Source organism: Cydia strobilella, chromosome 22 (genome assembly GCF_947568885.1).
Source record: "Cydia strobilella chromosome 22, ilCydStro3.1, whole genome shotgun sequence".
Classification (NCBI taxonomy): domain Eukaryota; kingdom Metazoa; phylum Arthropoda; class Insecta; order Lepidoptera; family Tortricidae; genus Cydia; species Cydia strobilella.
In genome coordinates, this window is record NC_086062.1 from 10,038,825 (window position 1) to 10,052,926 (window position 14,102).

The following is a 14,102-nucleotide window of genomic DNA, read 5'->3' on the forward strand; positions in this document are numbered from 1 at the left end:
TTTATATGATAATTCGAAGAATGATTTTTACGCAGTTGCCAAGCAATACATAGTAAATAAATCATAGGGCAGAACGCTAGATTGTCAGGAGACTCAGGAGCAATTTTTGAGATTTTATAATTCTTCTACAAAGAATGTCGTTATTTTTTTTTCTTGTTCTGGGTCTTTGAGTTCACACATACAGTAAACTGTATCGTGTGTGTTTCGTGTACTAACTACTTAAGTACAGTCGCCATCAGATATATCGGAGCGGCCGAGGCGCTCACAAATATCTGAACACGCCTCTATTGTCAAGGCGTTAGAGTGCGTGTTCAGATATTGTGACCACCTTGGACGCTCCGATATATCTGATGGCGACTGTCCAAACAGTGGACCTTATGCCTTTTGTAATAAGGTTTACGAACTGTCAGTGAACAGTGTGGGCGGTATTGCTGCTCTTAAGAGGGATTTTATTAAAAGGAAAATAAACACAATGCAATTTCGTTATGTTATAAAATTTATTAACAAAATAATATAACTATTAAGTAACGTCAATGGCACATTAGTGAGTATTAAATCTACAGTATAACCATAAATGCAGTTCGGTATGACCTGTCCAAAGCTCTGCTTAACGAAGCTGATAATATAAAATATTACTTTATTATAACAGTGAATATAGGCCTCGCAAACACACGCAGATAAAAATGGGATAAAGATTTAAAATGGCGTCGACATTTTCATGTCGCGTAAGCACGTAAGCATCATTTTGTTGTGTGCCTTGCTTTTTCTTACTTTATGATACCTATATTTTATGCGAGGCCTAACCGATTATTACAATAAAACGGAATTGGCACTTGTATACAAAAAGGTGCCTAAGACTGTTTAATAGCAAATACACCAGTCTTCTATTATTGATAGTGTTTTGTTATTCTGAATTCGACAAGAGCGGAGTTTAATTAGTTGTCTGTGTTTAGTGTGCATTGTATTGTATTGGATTGTATTGCGTTGTATTGTATTTACAATTAGTGCTGTTACGTTTTAGTTGTTACTTTCGTGTGTGCTGTCCCAGATCTTCATAAGCTGTAATAATAAATTATTTTAGTAAATAAAATACTAATGAATGAAACAGATGATGATGATCATGATAAGATGAGTGACGATTTCCAAAGGCAGCATTATAGTTGCGTAATTTATGTTAATGTTTAGAGATCTTGAGACAATTGATTATTCTTTTGGTTATTCAGAATGATGTCTTGATGAAAAATGTCACGATGTTGATGAAGTCTTGATGAATGTCCCAGTTGAAGATGTCCCGATGAAGTCTTGATGAAAAGCGGGGCAAGACATCACGGACTGAAGCATTTAAACTTGCCTCGTCCAAAAGTTGCAGAGTATGGAGATATTTTGGACGTTGACAGACATGTCTATGAAAATCCGAGATCTGAGGGCCTAAGCATTGCACACACAAGTCATGACTCAGGCAAATAGACGAACAAACGAATAAAGTTATAATTATGTAGGTCGATGCCCATTTGCATCTGACCATGAACCGATTCGAAAACTTTGAACATATCTCTCAGATAAAACTCAGATCTATTTAGCTTTCGTCGGTATGTTTTGCCCCTGTTGGTTTTCTGTTTACTTATTGGACCTGGGTTTGACGAGGCGGGAGGCTGGGGGGTTGAACTTGGTGAATCCAGCCTGGTCAAAGACTGGGAGGAGATCGCGGACGCGAGCTGAGACCGTTCCTCCTGTTACCCTGAAATTATATAACTGAGTGTCACATGGGCAATGCAAGTGAAGAATTGGTATATTTATATAAAATTGAATGTTTCGGTGCGCAATATCAGCTAACCGGCTTTACGCCTGTCATAGGTGAATACATCGCGAATAAATAATAGATATTAGGAGCTGTAGGTATACGGAAAAGTGATGGTAGCCACGAGTATGTTATGTTGCGGGTTTTTCTGTAGAGAGAAAGGTGTTTAATCAGGTTTTGTTTTGAATCGATGAAGTTACTAGAGAAAGGCCTCATGATTGCTTTTCATCTTTTTTGGCAGCCGTATTATTATTTGAAAAATCGCTATGATTTTCAGAAACAGCTGACTGAAAGCACTGTCCCTTAAGATGTATCTTTCCCTGAAGTATGCCAATAAAGAGTACTCGTAGTTATTTTATCTATTTTTTTATTATAAATAAGTCACCTGCTAGGTTTGATGAGCTTAGCGGCCTGCGCGGGAGTGGCCAGCTCTGTGGGGAAGTAGGTGGCGCCATAGAAGTCTAGGCCGTTCTGCAGCAGGATGTTAGCTTCTTCAATATTGGCCAGTGTCACACGGAGCACGCTTGTTGCTTCCTAGAATTAAACATAAAATATATGTATAAACATAATTTAATTACACGTATTTTACAAAATATTTTCATAAAATCAACGACTTTATTAGAGAGGGTTTAGCCGAAGTAGAACTTCCTACTCCATGTAAACTTTTAAAGTTTCTGGTCGTTAGTGCTTACTTGTTTTATAGAATTTAGTTTCTCAGAAGTGAGATTATTATTCTTTCATTGCCAATAATCCATAATCTCAATTTTTCAACTCTTAGTACTACGCTAGAATATCATTTACTAGAATATCTCAGGGTGATATTTATATTTAGAACAAATAGTACAAATTTCTTTGCCAACCCTTTTTATTGAACTTTGTTTTTGACCCTGATTGGAAAGTACACCGGTGGACAAATTAATCTAAAGTTAAAAGTTTAGAGAAAATAGATTATTGAGATTTTGACTTAGTTTTCGGATCTCGTAAACTTGCTCTTCCGGAAATAAGAAACGTAATTATGTATATTCCCCACAAAATAATGTACTAAGTAGTACTTATATGGCATTTCGAATGTTCAATATGTATTTCCCCAGTAATCTCCGTATGTTTTGAAGCCAAAAATCCTCTATAACTGACAAATGTCACACAGACGTACCTTTGGCACCATGCTGCTGACAAGTTCCCCGTCGATGGTGGTGAGCGCTCGTGACTGTTTGTCATGTGGCTTGGGAGTGAACGTGCCTGTGGGAAATTAATAGAAGTTTTATTTTTAGACAATGTCGTTGTTACGCGATTGAGATGGTACGGACATATCATGAGACGCGACGAAGACCATGTCGTGAGGAAAGCCCTTGCACTACCAGATAATAAGAGAGGCAGAGGCCGCCCGCCCGCCTGCTACGTGGTAGTCCACCATATCAATGGATTTGGAACAGAGCCAGTTGAACAAAGAGACAACCCAGTATCGACCGACCTGGCGCTTAAGAACGAGGAGGGCTGACCCAGAATAATGGGAAGAAGCACGGAAAGAAGAAGAAGTCGTTGTTACGCGTTAAACTCCTCTTACTTGCATTTCGTCAGCATAATTATTTTTGACAAATTGATTGTAGATTAATCATAGCCACTTCTAACGGAAGTGATTCGGAACAAATGACCAAGAAAAAACTTGCTCTACGGTCAAAAACCACGGAGAAAAGAGTAGAGTACGTTTGTATAGAGAAATGACCACTCCCATATCCTCTTACTTTTTTTCTGGAATCTCGCTGTTCGCAACACCAAAACCACAATCGTTTCTTTATCTACTAAAACAGATAGACCTTACCTTGTACAATTGACCTCAAAAATATGTTTACACTTTTGCATCGTACTCCTTTGTAAAACGGCGAAAAATGTAAACATATCTTTGTCGTCGACAATAGGTACCTAAATCCGGAAACGTTTGATTTGACGATGTCTTCGTGAGACATTCTTTTGCCCTTGGCGCTGGGCCAAGTTGTCATCAAACTCATCTATCTGTCAAAATATGCCTACTCAGGTTTTGATCACGATGCCAAAACATTGCGGGAATGATTTAAATTCTTTGCAAAATATTCGTGGTGTATCACCGGTCCGATATTCACGATAGCTGGAATTTGATTTAAAATAATGCCCTTTTGTACACATAATTAATGTAAATTTCAGGTATAATTATGAAATTTATTCTCGTTAGACCCGTTAATGACATAGTTTAGGTACTAGGTACCTAGTATTGCTTTTGTGTGTTTAGTTGCGTTTTGTCAAGATTAGAGTTAGTAGTCTAGTCTTCTGAGGGCGGCAGGGGATCTGAGGGTGGACAGTTTATTGAACTACCTTCTCTCGGAGACCGTTCTGCGACTGCACTTCTCCAAGTGCAGCCGCAGCACTTCCACGACGGACGTGAACTTGTACAGCGAATGGCGGACGTCCTCTGCTAGCACTTCTTCCGGGATGTCATGCACGTAGATCGTGAAAGTCTTTTAAGGACGGCAGGGGATCTGAGGGTAGACCGTTTAGTGAACTACCTTCTCTTGGAGACCCTGAGAAGTGCAGCCGCAGCACTTCCACGACGGACGTGAACTTGTACAGCGCGTGGCGGACGTCCTCTTCTGGCACCTCATCCGGGATGTCGTACACGTAGATTGTGAATGTCTTCTGAGGGCGGCAGGGGATTGCGATCTGAGGATGGCCAGCGGTTTAATGAAAAAAAAACAGTGGGGACAATCTCACACAGATGACGTAGCCCTAAAATAAGAAAATCTTGAACAATACTAAATTACAATAGAAAAGGAACACATTATTTCAATAAAAAATAGGTACAAGCAACATTTTAATAGAAGGGCAAAGAGATTCTTATCAAAACTTAGGCACGTATTTCCAAACTTAACACCACCAATAAGGCTATATAGGAAATGAATTTACTGACGAAATCTTAGAGGATGGGCCGCATAACACGACCAACTTGATTATTCCCGCCCTGTAGCGTCGGACCAAGCTAACTCTGCATGGCATGTCAAATTTCTATGAAAACATGACTTTTCAATGACACTCCCTCATTTTGTTCTATTCAAATCGGTGCACAGTTAGCTTAGACGGACTGTACTTAACTTGCCAAGAGCCAATCGATTTTACCTTCCTATAGAACCTGGAACCCGTGACCTTATGGAATCCCTTCTTGAACACCATCTGGTAATCATCCACATGGGAGAACTTGAATAGAATTCCCGTCGCCGTCTTCGTAAGCGAGAAGCAGCCTTTGAACTCCATCTTCTCGCAGATTGTGGACGCCTTAGGCAAAGATAATAGTATTTTGTGCAACAGTTACATAATAAGGGTTCTTAAAATTCAAGGCCCCAAATACCTGCCCAAAAATTTTAAGACCTATTTAATTAATCGCTTATTTTGTAAAGCCTGACCAATAATATATGGTCATTGTCAAGAGGGCGCTGTTATTCTCGTGTAGAGGGTGACAGATCAGTATAGCATGAAAAAAATAGTTCTAGTGAAATTCCGCAACATGGCGCATGATCATATATTCCTGGTTAGGCTTTAGTATGCTCGCGAAATGAGTTTTTGCGTGGTTTTCGGTCGGTAATTGTAAGCTCGGTAAACATTTTTGGTAGCTTATAGGTTAAATTTCCCAAGAACGACTTTCTTGTTTTAGCCAGTACCTATATGCAAGATGTTACCTTTTCCATGCTGAGCCCGTGGGAGGGAGTGAGAAGGAACGCGCCTTTGGTGAGGAAGTTTTCAGAGTCCGATATGTCGGACTCGCTCTCTCCGCCCTTCATTAATGTGTGGATTTGCTCCTTCCACATGAACGAGTCTGACATCTGGGGGAAAGACGGAATTTTATTAGCTATGGGCATGAATTTGTACCTAAAGCGCCCTCCACGAGCGAGCTTATAGAGGAGACTAGTAAGAACGGTCCGTAAGAGTAAAGGATGACTCACGTTAGACCGGGCCGTGACCGGGCCGGAGCTTCCGGCGCTTCGTTTTCTATGAAAAGCATCACGTGATCACTTGTCATGTCATAGAAAAGTAAGCGCCGGAAGCTCCGGCCAGGTCACGGCCCGGTCTAACGTGAGTCATCCTTTACGCTGCGTCGTAAGCGAACAACTCGCGAACGCGAAGCGAAGCGGCGTGGCGCGGCGGGCCCACGGCGCGGCGATCGCGTTCGCACCGAGATCGCCCACATAGGACACGTCTATAGGTATCAAAGGATTGATTCACCCCGCGCCGCAACGCTTCGCTTTCGTGTGTTGTTTGCCTACGTAGTACGCTGCGTAAGAGAGCATAAAACCATAAGCCTGTGTCTCACTAACACAAGCTACCATATTGTCATGTTTAAGTACTTAAATTACACTCAACAGCAGATGAGTAGATGAGTAGATTATGTCAAAAAATTTAAACAAAGGGACCAGTTTTTATTGCTTCTGCGTTCTCAACTTAATTAAAATATGCTTTAGAATGAACAGTATGAAGAATCTATCCGCATGATCTACAACGTAAATCTCAGTGTTCATTCAAAGGATCGATAAACAAATCAATGAGCCACTCTGAAAGTGGAATACAATGGCGGGCGCAGCGCTGCGGGTCGCTGCGTGTGCGCACGTCACAGTGAATATATAGTAAGCAGTAGGGTGACTTCATTCGTGCTTTTTACCATCTCATGTATTTGTGGGCTCTTATAGGTAGGTACGTATTTCAATAGTTTGTGGTGCCCTAACTGTAGCGAAAGCTTGATATCATGGTAAAACAAACAGCGCCCTGGTTCGTACTTTAGAATAAATAATCAACTGAAATAGATGTCATGTAATAAAGAAAATGTGATCATGACTTCCGGTGGTCGGTCGAGGCCGGAAGCGTCTTTAGCTTATTACGCGGCTATCGTAGGTGGGCATTTTCACTTAAAAGTGTACCGTTTACTTTTTTCCGAAAATCTATCAACTTTTGGGTTATTTATACTCAGAATCACGAGGACTATCGATTTGAAAAGAAAAGAATGATCCCAACAAAATGACAGTTTTGTAACGCATTTTCGCATACATTTTGTATGGACCGTTACAAAACTGACACTCAAAATTTGTACGAAAAACTGGGGACACTTTTTTTTCTTTGTCTCATTTAATAGTACTCGTGATTCTGAATATAGTTTCAGAATCACGAGTACTATTGAAAAGTTGATGGTCTTTCGAAAAATATCTTACCATTTTTTCTGAAAACCCGCAGGTAATCACTAGACGGTGGTACTAGTCCCAAATTCTCTAGTCTTATGTAATCATTGAAAGGCTAGGCATTCGTTTTTTTTAGTACCTATATGACATCTATTTCAGTTGATAATTTATATATAATACTGTTACCATTAAAGAAATGATTTGTTCCCTAATTGTTAATAATCATCATTTATAATAATCATTTATAAATGATTATTATAAATGATTGTTCTTTTGAATGAAGTGAAAGGTTAAAATGAAGGGATAGCTAGAATTAAATTCGTCTATGCTAACTGAAGACTGCAGAAAAAAACACATACCTAGTTTAAATTGTTGTGTATTTTTAGTGTAGTAACATTAATTTCAGTGTAGCTTGGCCTGACTGATCTATAGTTACATATAATTATATTGTGGACTATTGTTAACCATACATCTCCACTTAGTTAATCGCTTCCGGATATTGCATGCGTAAATATGTCAATAATTCAATATTGATACACACTAATGTTATTTATAAGCTAATCAAAAACATAAATAGGAATTGAGAGCCAAGTTCAATATTAAGAATATGCGTTTTTGTTGACTTTGCCGGCTAAATAACTGAGATGTTTAAGGGTGCCAAGTTCTATGGGGCTGCGACCCTCGCTCTGGTTCATTCCTTGTCCAACAGATTGCACTGGCCATCAGCGACGTAATGCCGCCAGTATTTTTGGCACATTTAGTCCGGGGGATAATCAAAGTGGGGGGTATTAATATTGTATTTGTTGTTATTTATTTTTACTCAGTCTTAGGTCTATTTTAGTTTACATGTAACTTGTATATTTACTTAATTGTAATGTAATAAATTTAAAATTAAATAAACTAACTAATCTCTAAAACTAAACCACAGAATAACTAATAGTACTACCGTACAGAAAATTCACTCCTTCACAAAAGCCAGATTTAGGTATAAAATTATACCTACAGTCGCCGCCTGCAAGCAAAATTGAAACTTATAACCGCGCACGAACCGTGAATCTTCTTTGCGCGCCGCAGTTTTATGACCGAGCTGCGAGTGTCGGCACGGGGTTGTCACTCGACAAGTTTTTGTACCTATACCTACTGATTTATTATTTTTAAGATAAATATGTAGGAATTACAAACGTTGATTCTGTAAACATAATTTTTTTAGCCGAAGATAGTATGTCTGATTCTCACGGAAGTAGGTATGCTACAGAAGTATGTATGTATGTAAACACTTTATTGTACATAAGACAGATTACAAACACAATAAAAGAACAAAAATATATACAATGTACAAAGGCGGACTTATCCCTATAAGGGATCCCTAGAAGTACTTATTCCTTTGAAAATATGTCGTTCAATATAGTCCGGAATTTAAAAAAAATGTTTTTTCTGCTTCCTTGTTCTTCCGTTTATTCAGACATCCGTAAACAGAACATTATAGTTATACAGATTAGATCGCGATTTAGGTTTCGAAGCCATTGCGTATTCACAATTTTGCGCGAACGCCCCGTGACACGAGCGACTATCGTGCGAGCCGAGCGGCAGCCCACTGCCATACACCTTCTCGGGCGGTGCGCCGGCTAAATATACCTAAACTGCGCAGTGACACCCCCCTGACTAAACCACAGAATAACTAATAGTACTACCACTAAACTAAACTTATAAAACTTAAAATAAACTTATAAATAAAAAATGCTCCCCAGGTCGCTATCATGTGTAATGGTGCCCAGAAGACTGGCAGCGTTACCTCTTTGGATGGCCAGACTTAGTCTCTGGCCGAAGTAGCTGCCAGCCCTCTGGTCACCAGAGGCGTCTACAAGGCGCTCGGAAATATCTTTAAATAATGATTTGGCACTGGGCCCCCACGGTCTTTACTTAATTGTTACTTTCCTTTCTATCTTTCCAAAAGTTCTAGTTCACTTGGGTTGACTTGCCTTAACATTGAAGTTATTTTTTAATAAATAACTTCTAAACTAAGTAGATGCACACAAAATACAACTAAGTTCTAAATTTCATTATAATATCTTATAGTATCCGAGCTAAATGGCTTTGACATACGGACAGACAGACAGAAGGACATGACGTAACTATAAGGGTTCCATGTTTTTAGGGTTCTGTACCTCAAAAGAAAAAACAAACCCTTATAAGATCACTTCGTTGTCTGTCCGTCTGTCTGTCAAGACCCCTTTATCTCGGGAACGCGTGGAGGTATCGAGTTGAAATTTAAACCATATACTACTTGAATTGAATTGAATATACTCAGGTCTACGGTCACTTGAAGCTTAAACAAATGAAACCTGTTAACGTAAATAAAAGATACAGCCGTTTATGCCACAAAAAACGTATATTTCGACACTTAAGGGAATTAAAATCATAGGGTTTCCGTTGACTTAGAACTATGAAACTTGGCAAGTAATATTACACTACAAGTAAGTACAGGGAAAAATCTCAAAACTTTTAATTTGTAATAAAAAGTTAATTTTGTACGGAACCCTCGGTGGGCGAGTCCGACTCGCACTTATCCGATTGTTTTGTATACGGAACCCCAAAAAAGATGTAAAACATATAAATTGCCGATGTTACCAATAAAAACTGTAACGCCAATCGATGAACGGCTCAATCCTCCCACAATTTACAATCCAACACAATAATTGGGATAGTAGGTGGACAACCTAATGGCCATCGTTATTGCTATCAATTGCCATCTGGCAAGGTTATTAGCCGTATAAAGCTAAATTACACTACACTAGAGATTATAAGCGCGCGTTCGGCGACAAAAAGGTTAGGGTTTCTTTAATTTTTTTAAACAAAAGACGATACTTAGTAGACTCGAGGTCGCGTGACCGCTTACGCTTCTACATACAATGTGGTCCCCGTTTTCCTCTCCGGATATTATCATCAAATAAAATATTTTTAAGCGATTTGATGTATATTAACCACAGCTATGCCTCTTCGTTTGTTTTTAGGGTTCCGTACCCAAAGGGTAAAAACGGGACCCTATTACTAAGACTTCGCTGTCCGTCTGTCCGTCCGTCCGTCTGTCCGTCTGTCTGTCTGTCACCAGGCTGTATCTCATGAATCGTGATAGCTAGACAGTTAAAATTTTCATGGTGTATTTCTGTTGCCGCTATAACAACAAATACTAAAAAGTACGGAACCCCCGGTGCGCGAGTCCGACTCGCACTTGGCTGGTTGTTTTATTTTTAGATTTTTAAATCATAATAATAGTTAGGAACTTGTAAGACGTATGGAATTTGTTTTTACAAGCTTTTTATTAACTTGCAAGTACCTATGTAGTATGTATGTAATATCTTTGTACGGGTCAAATCTTGCAAGTTAAATTTGACTTACTTCCCGGTTTCCGATGAAGTTAAAAATTTGCATACATAATAATATGTAAGTCGGGTGACAATGCAATATTATGGTAGCATCAAGCTGATCTGATGATCCGGAGACAGGAGGTGGCCATAGGAACTCTGTGATATAATAACGAACCCTAATTGTTGGGGTTTTTAGAATTGTCTCGATGAATATTATAGGTGTGGAAAGAAAAGTAGAGTCAGCGATAAAAGCTTGTACCAAAAATGAAATTTTTGCCAAACACTTATTCGCTTCTAAGACTCTTTCTCTCATTTTGCTTAATTTAAGTCGGTGGAAAGTACCTAAGCTTTGACGGACTCAAGTCACTAGCTGTTATAAAGACTAGTCAAAATCAAAACAACCTTAGTATAGTCACGTCCTTAGTCCAATCATCGCGACTGAATTCAGTCTTTTCGAAGTTTAATTTCCCACAGAGCCATAAATGGTTGCGTATTTAATTGGTTAAATTGGATAATAAGTTACTGTAGCAAGGACAAGATTTTGGTAAAAAGTTTATTTGTCTCGACTTTTTAAGCGTTGTGGTCCATTGAAAATCGTTCGTGTGGGTGAGGCTGGAACACAATGATAATAAATTTGCGGTTAGTAAATAGTAGGTGTAATGTCTTAGCCAGGCGAAATAGCTCTACTACAGAAGCTTTATAATCTTAAATAATGAAACTTTTCTCTACATACTCTATTATTGAAACCTTTGGAAATTAATACTAAAGTTTTATCTATTAAAATGCCTTATATAAAATATTATATAAACGCATATTTTTATTTAATAAGCATATTGAGAAATAAAAATTTATTCCACAAAGCTTGCGGTTGTTGTGATATCTTCATTAAGGATGACTCACGTTAGACCGGGCCGTGACCGTGCCGGAGCTTCCGGCGCTTACTTTTCTATGACATGACAGGTGATCACGTGATTTCCATAGAAAACAAAGCGCCGGAAGCTCCGGCACGGTCACGGCCCGGTCTAACGTGAGTCATCCTTTAGTGTGTCATTTCATCATCATTCATTTATTTTCATTCATCGTCATCATTCATGGTCATTTTGTATGAACATAAATAGACAATTTTTTTATTCGATTCCTACGTAATATCTATTACACTTATAATAAAAATGGTTATAAAAATAATTTTAGATAATTTATTAGACATTAAGTTTCATCCAAAATCCTAGCTTTAATTCCGTAAACAACCGAAGAAAATAACATTTTAGCAAATTACTCTAGACACTAGAATGTGAATGAAATGCTTGTCCCACAGGACGACCATAATCGGGTTCCACAGAGAGATGAGAGGTTTTGTAAGTACCTACCTACTGATTGTGTATTTTGTTAACTGTGTATTTCTTCTGTTTGTCAATTGATTTCTAAAATTGTGTTTGCAGCAACCAAATAAATGTCTTATCTATCTATCACAGGATAAAACATCGGCATGAATTCGACTTTTACCAGCATAGTCAGAAACTCATACATAATTGTTTAAGATCGTAAATGTTTCATATTTTGGTACAATATTAGTTATTAATTTGTTACCTTATATATTTTTTTGGGATCTCATAATAACTCGAAGATATTTAGCGAACAAAAAGAATTGTGCATTATTTATCTCGTGAGTCTAATATTGACGCTACTACGGAACACACGACACAAATGTAGATTTAAAATCATAACCCTTCCTTTTATTTATTTAATCTTTATTGCACAAAAGAAAAAGGTGGAGTTAATGCCAAAAGCATTCTCTACCTATAACCTTTAACTTTAAATTTACCTAAGCATTCTCTTTTATAGTTGGTCAAACCAAATTGTCAGTAAATAAGAACAAAAAAAGCAATACTCATCCTTTTCTTTTGGGTGATAGTAGTAGTGTAAGACAAAGATAGTATGATTCTCTCTGTCTACGTTTGAAATGAGACAGTCCTTCGACAAAGTATAGCTTTGCCGTAGTGGTATTTTAATAATGTGCATTAAAAGCTTTATTAAAATGGGTCAAAAGAGATAATTTTTTTACCATTTTGTAAAACAACGCAGCCATTTCTTTCGCAACTCCCTCCTTACGCCTTTTACCCATTTTGTACTTATCTGTCTTGTGCTTATCTATTTCCCCAAAAACTTATCAAATCCTTCAAAACTTATGATAAAACACCAATTAATCCCAAAAAATAATAAGTCCAACCAGCGAACGATCCTTCTTATCAAAAACCCCAAATCACTTATCAAAAACCCCAAAACTTATCAAAAACCCCAAAACTTATCAAAAGCCGTACCTGCCCCCGTCTAACTTCCTTCTTCTTCCCGTTCTTGTCTTCCCGCGTCTCGGGCCTGTGGTCGGTGTCTGACACGCCTTCCGCTAAGGACATGGTCTTGCGACTGCGGGGCACGATGTGAGGCAGCGGGTTTTGGTTTGGGACTGATGCTTGCTCAGCCGTGGCCGCCGCTCCTTGGGTACGGACGAGGGATGGCGTGGAGACGATTTTGTGTTAAAGTTTTGTAGTACTTACCAATTGCCTGTCCAGTTAATCAATCAATCCATCAATCAAAATGTTTATTTCAGGCAAAAACCCATAGATAAAAATTACTAATTACATTAAGTTAAGTGAGCTGCACGGAAAGTAAGTCCAGGGTGCCTACATCGATAAATGCCAAACGAAGAAAAAATGGATTGGGATGACGGACGCATTATTTAAGTTTCAATTGGTTTTCTATCAATGATTGGCATCTTGGCTAGGGTTAGGGCCCTGTTAGGTAAGATGCCGACTTTTGATTTGTGTTATTGAATATTTTGAACCGGATCCGAAAAAATATATTTATCTACCTTAGCACGCGTTGCACCATGTATTAAACAACGAACTGATCAAAATTAAATTATGGCGGCGGCTATAACTGAATGAATGATATATAAAGGGAGGCCCACCCATCGCCTGTCAGTTGTTCGGAACTGTCAAATTTTTGTTCTAATCGTCCGGCTGACTGGTAATTACGTTAACACAACGTACACAACATGAACCATAGAGAACTGTCAAAATTTTCACGTTAGTTAAGCTATTAATGAACTACGATGACGTAGGTTTGGTGCAACGGGGTCAAAACATTTTGGTTATGCAACTTTCCTGTGGACATCATAAAATAAATGGACCGGACTCATTTTATCGCTAGACTTTTACGGGTATGTTCAAACCTTCTATTTTTTTTAAGTTGTGCGATAAAATCTTATTACATATGTACCAAAATCGTTCACTAAGTAATTATATGTATTGGACACAAGAAAGACGCCCCTTTTCCTGAAATTACTTGTATTTGACGCTTTTAGTACTTCTTAAACTTATGCATTTTACTTTTCGTTTCCGCTCAATTTACTAAACTTATTATACAAGTTTAGTAAAATGAGCGTAAAGTAGAATGCTAGAGGGATTTCCGGTTGAACTTCAAAATGGCGAAGTCGTCTTGAGATATTTTTTTTCTCACTTATGTTGTTCAAAGCGAGCACATTTTTGACATTGGCTATATCATCAAAAATTTGATGGAAACAGTTTCTATAAGAATAAGAAAAATTATGGTTTTTATTAATTTGGATATAATAAACGCCTGTGATACTCCTACCATTATGTTACTTTCCTATATGGTACGAGTCCGATAATGAATATTTTAAACCTGCGCCGAAACACGGTTGTTAGAGAAGTATTAAGTAAGCTTAATTGC

At 38.2% G+C, this 14,102-nt stretch overlaps 1 protein-coding gene across 1 annotated transcript; it reads right to left on the bottom strand.

Moving 5' to 3' along the window:
* Positions 1 to 486: 486 nt before the first annotated feature.
* On the bottom strand, positions 487 to 12,828 carry LOC134751432 (uncharacterized). The gene is made up of 7 exons (XM_063686840.1): positions 12,671 to 12,828; positions 5,500 to 5,643; positions 4,943 to 5,098; positions 4,336 to 4,489; positions 2,952 to 3,037; positions 2,184 to 2,332; positions 487 to 1,738 (listed from the first exon to the last, which is right to left on the bottom strand). Exons 1-7 carry the CDS (start codon positions 12,761 to 12,763, stop codon positions 1,618 to 1,620), a joined length of 903 nt encoding a protein of 300 aa, XP_063542910.1. The 5' UTR covers positions 12,764 to 12,828; the 3' UTR covers positions 487 to 1,617.
* Between the last annotated feature and the right edge of the window lie 1,274 nt (positions 12,829 to 14,102).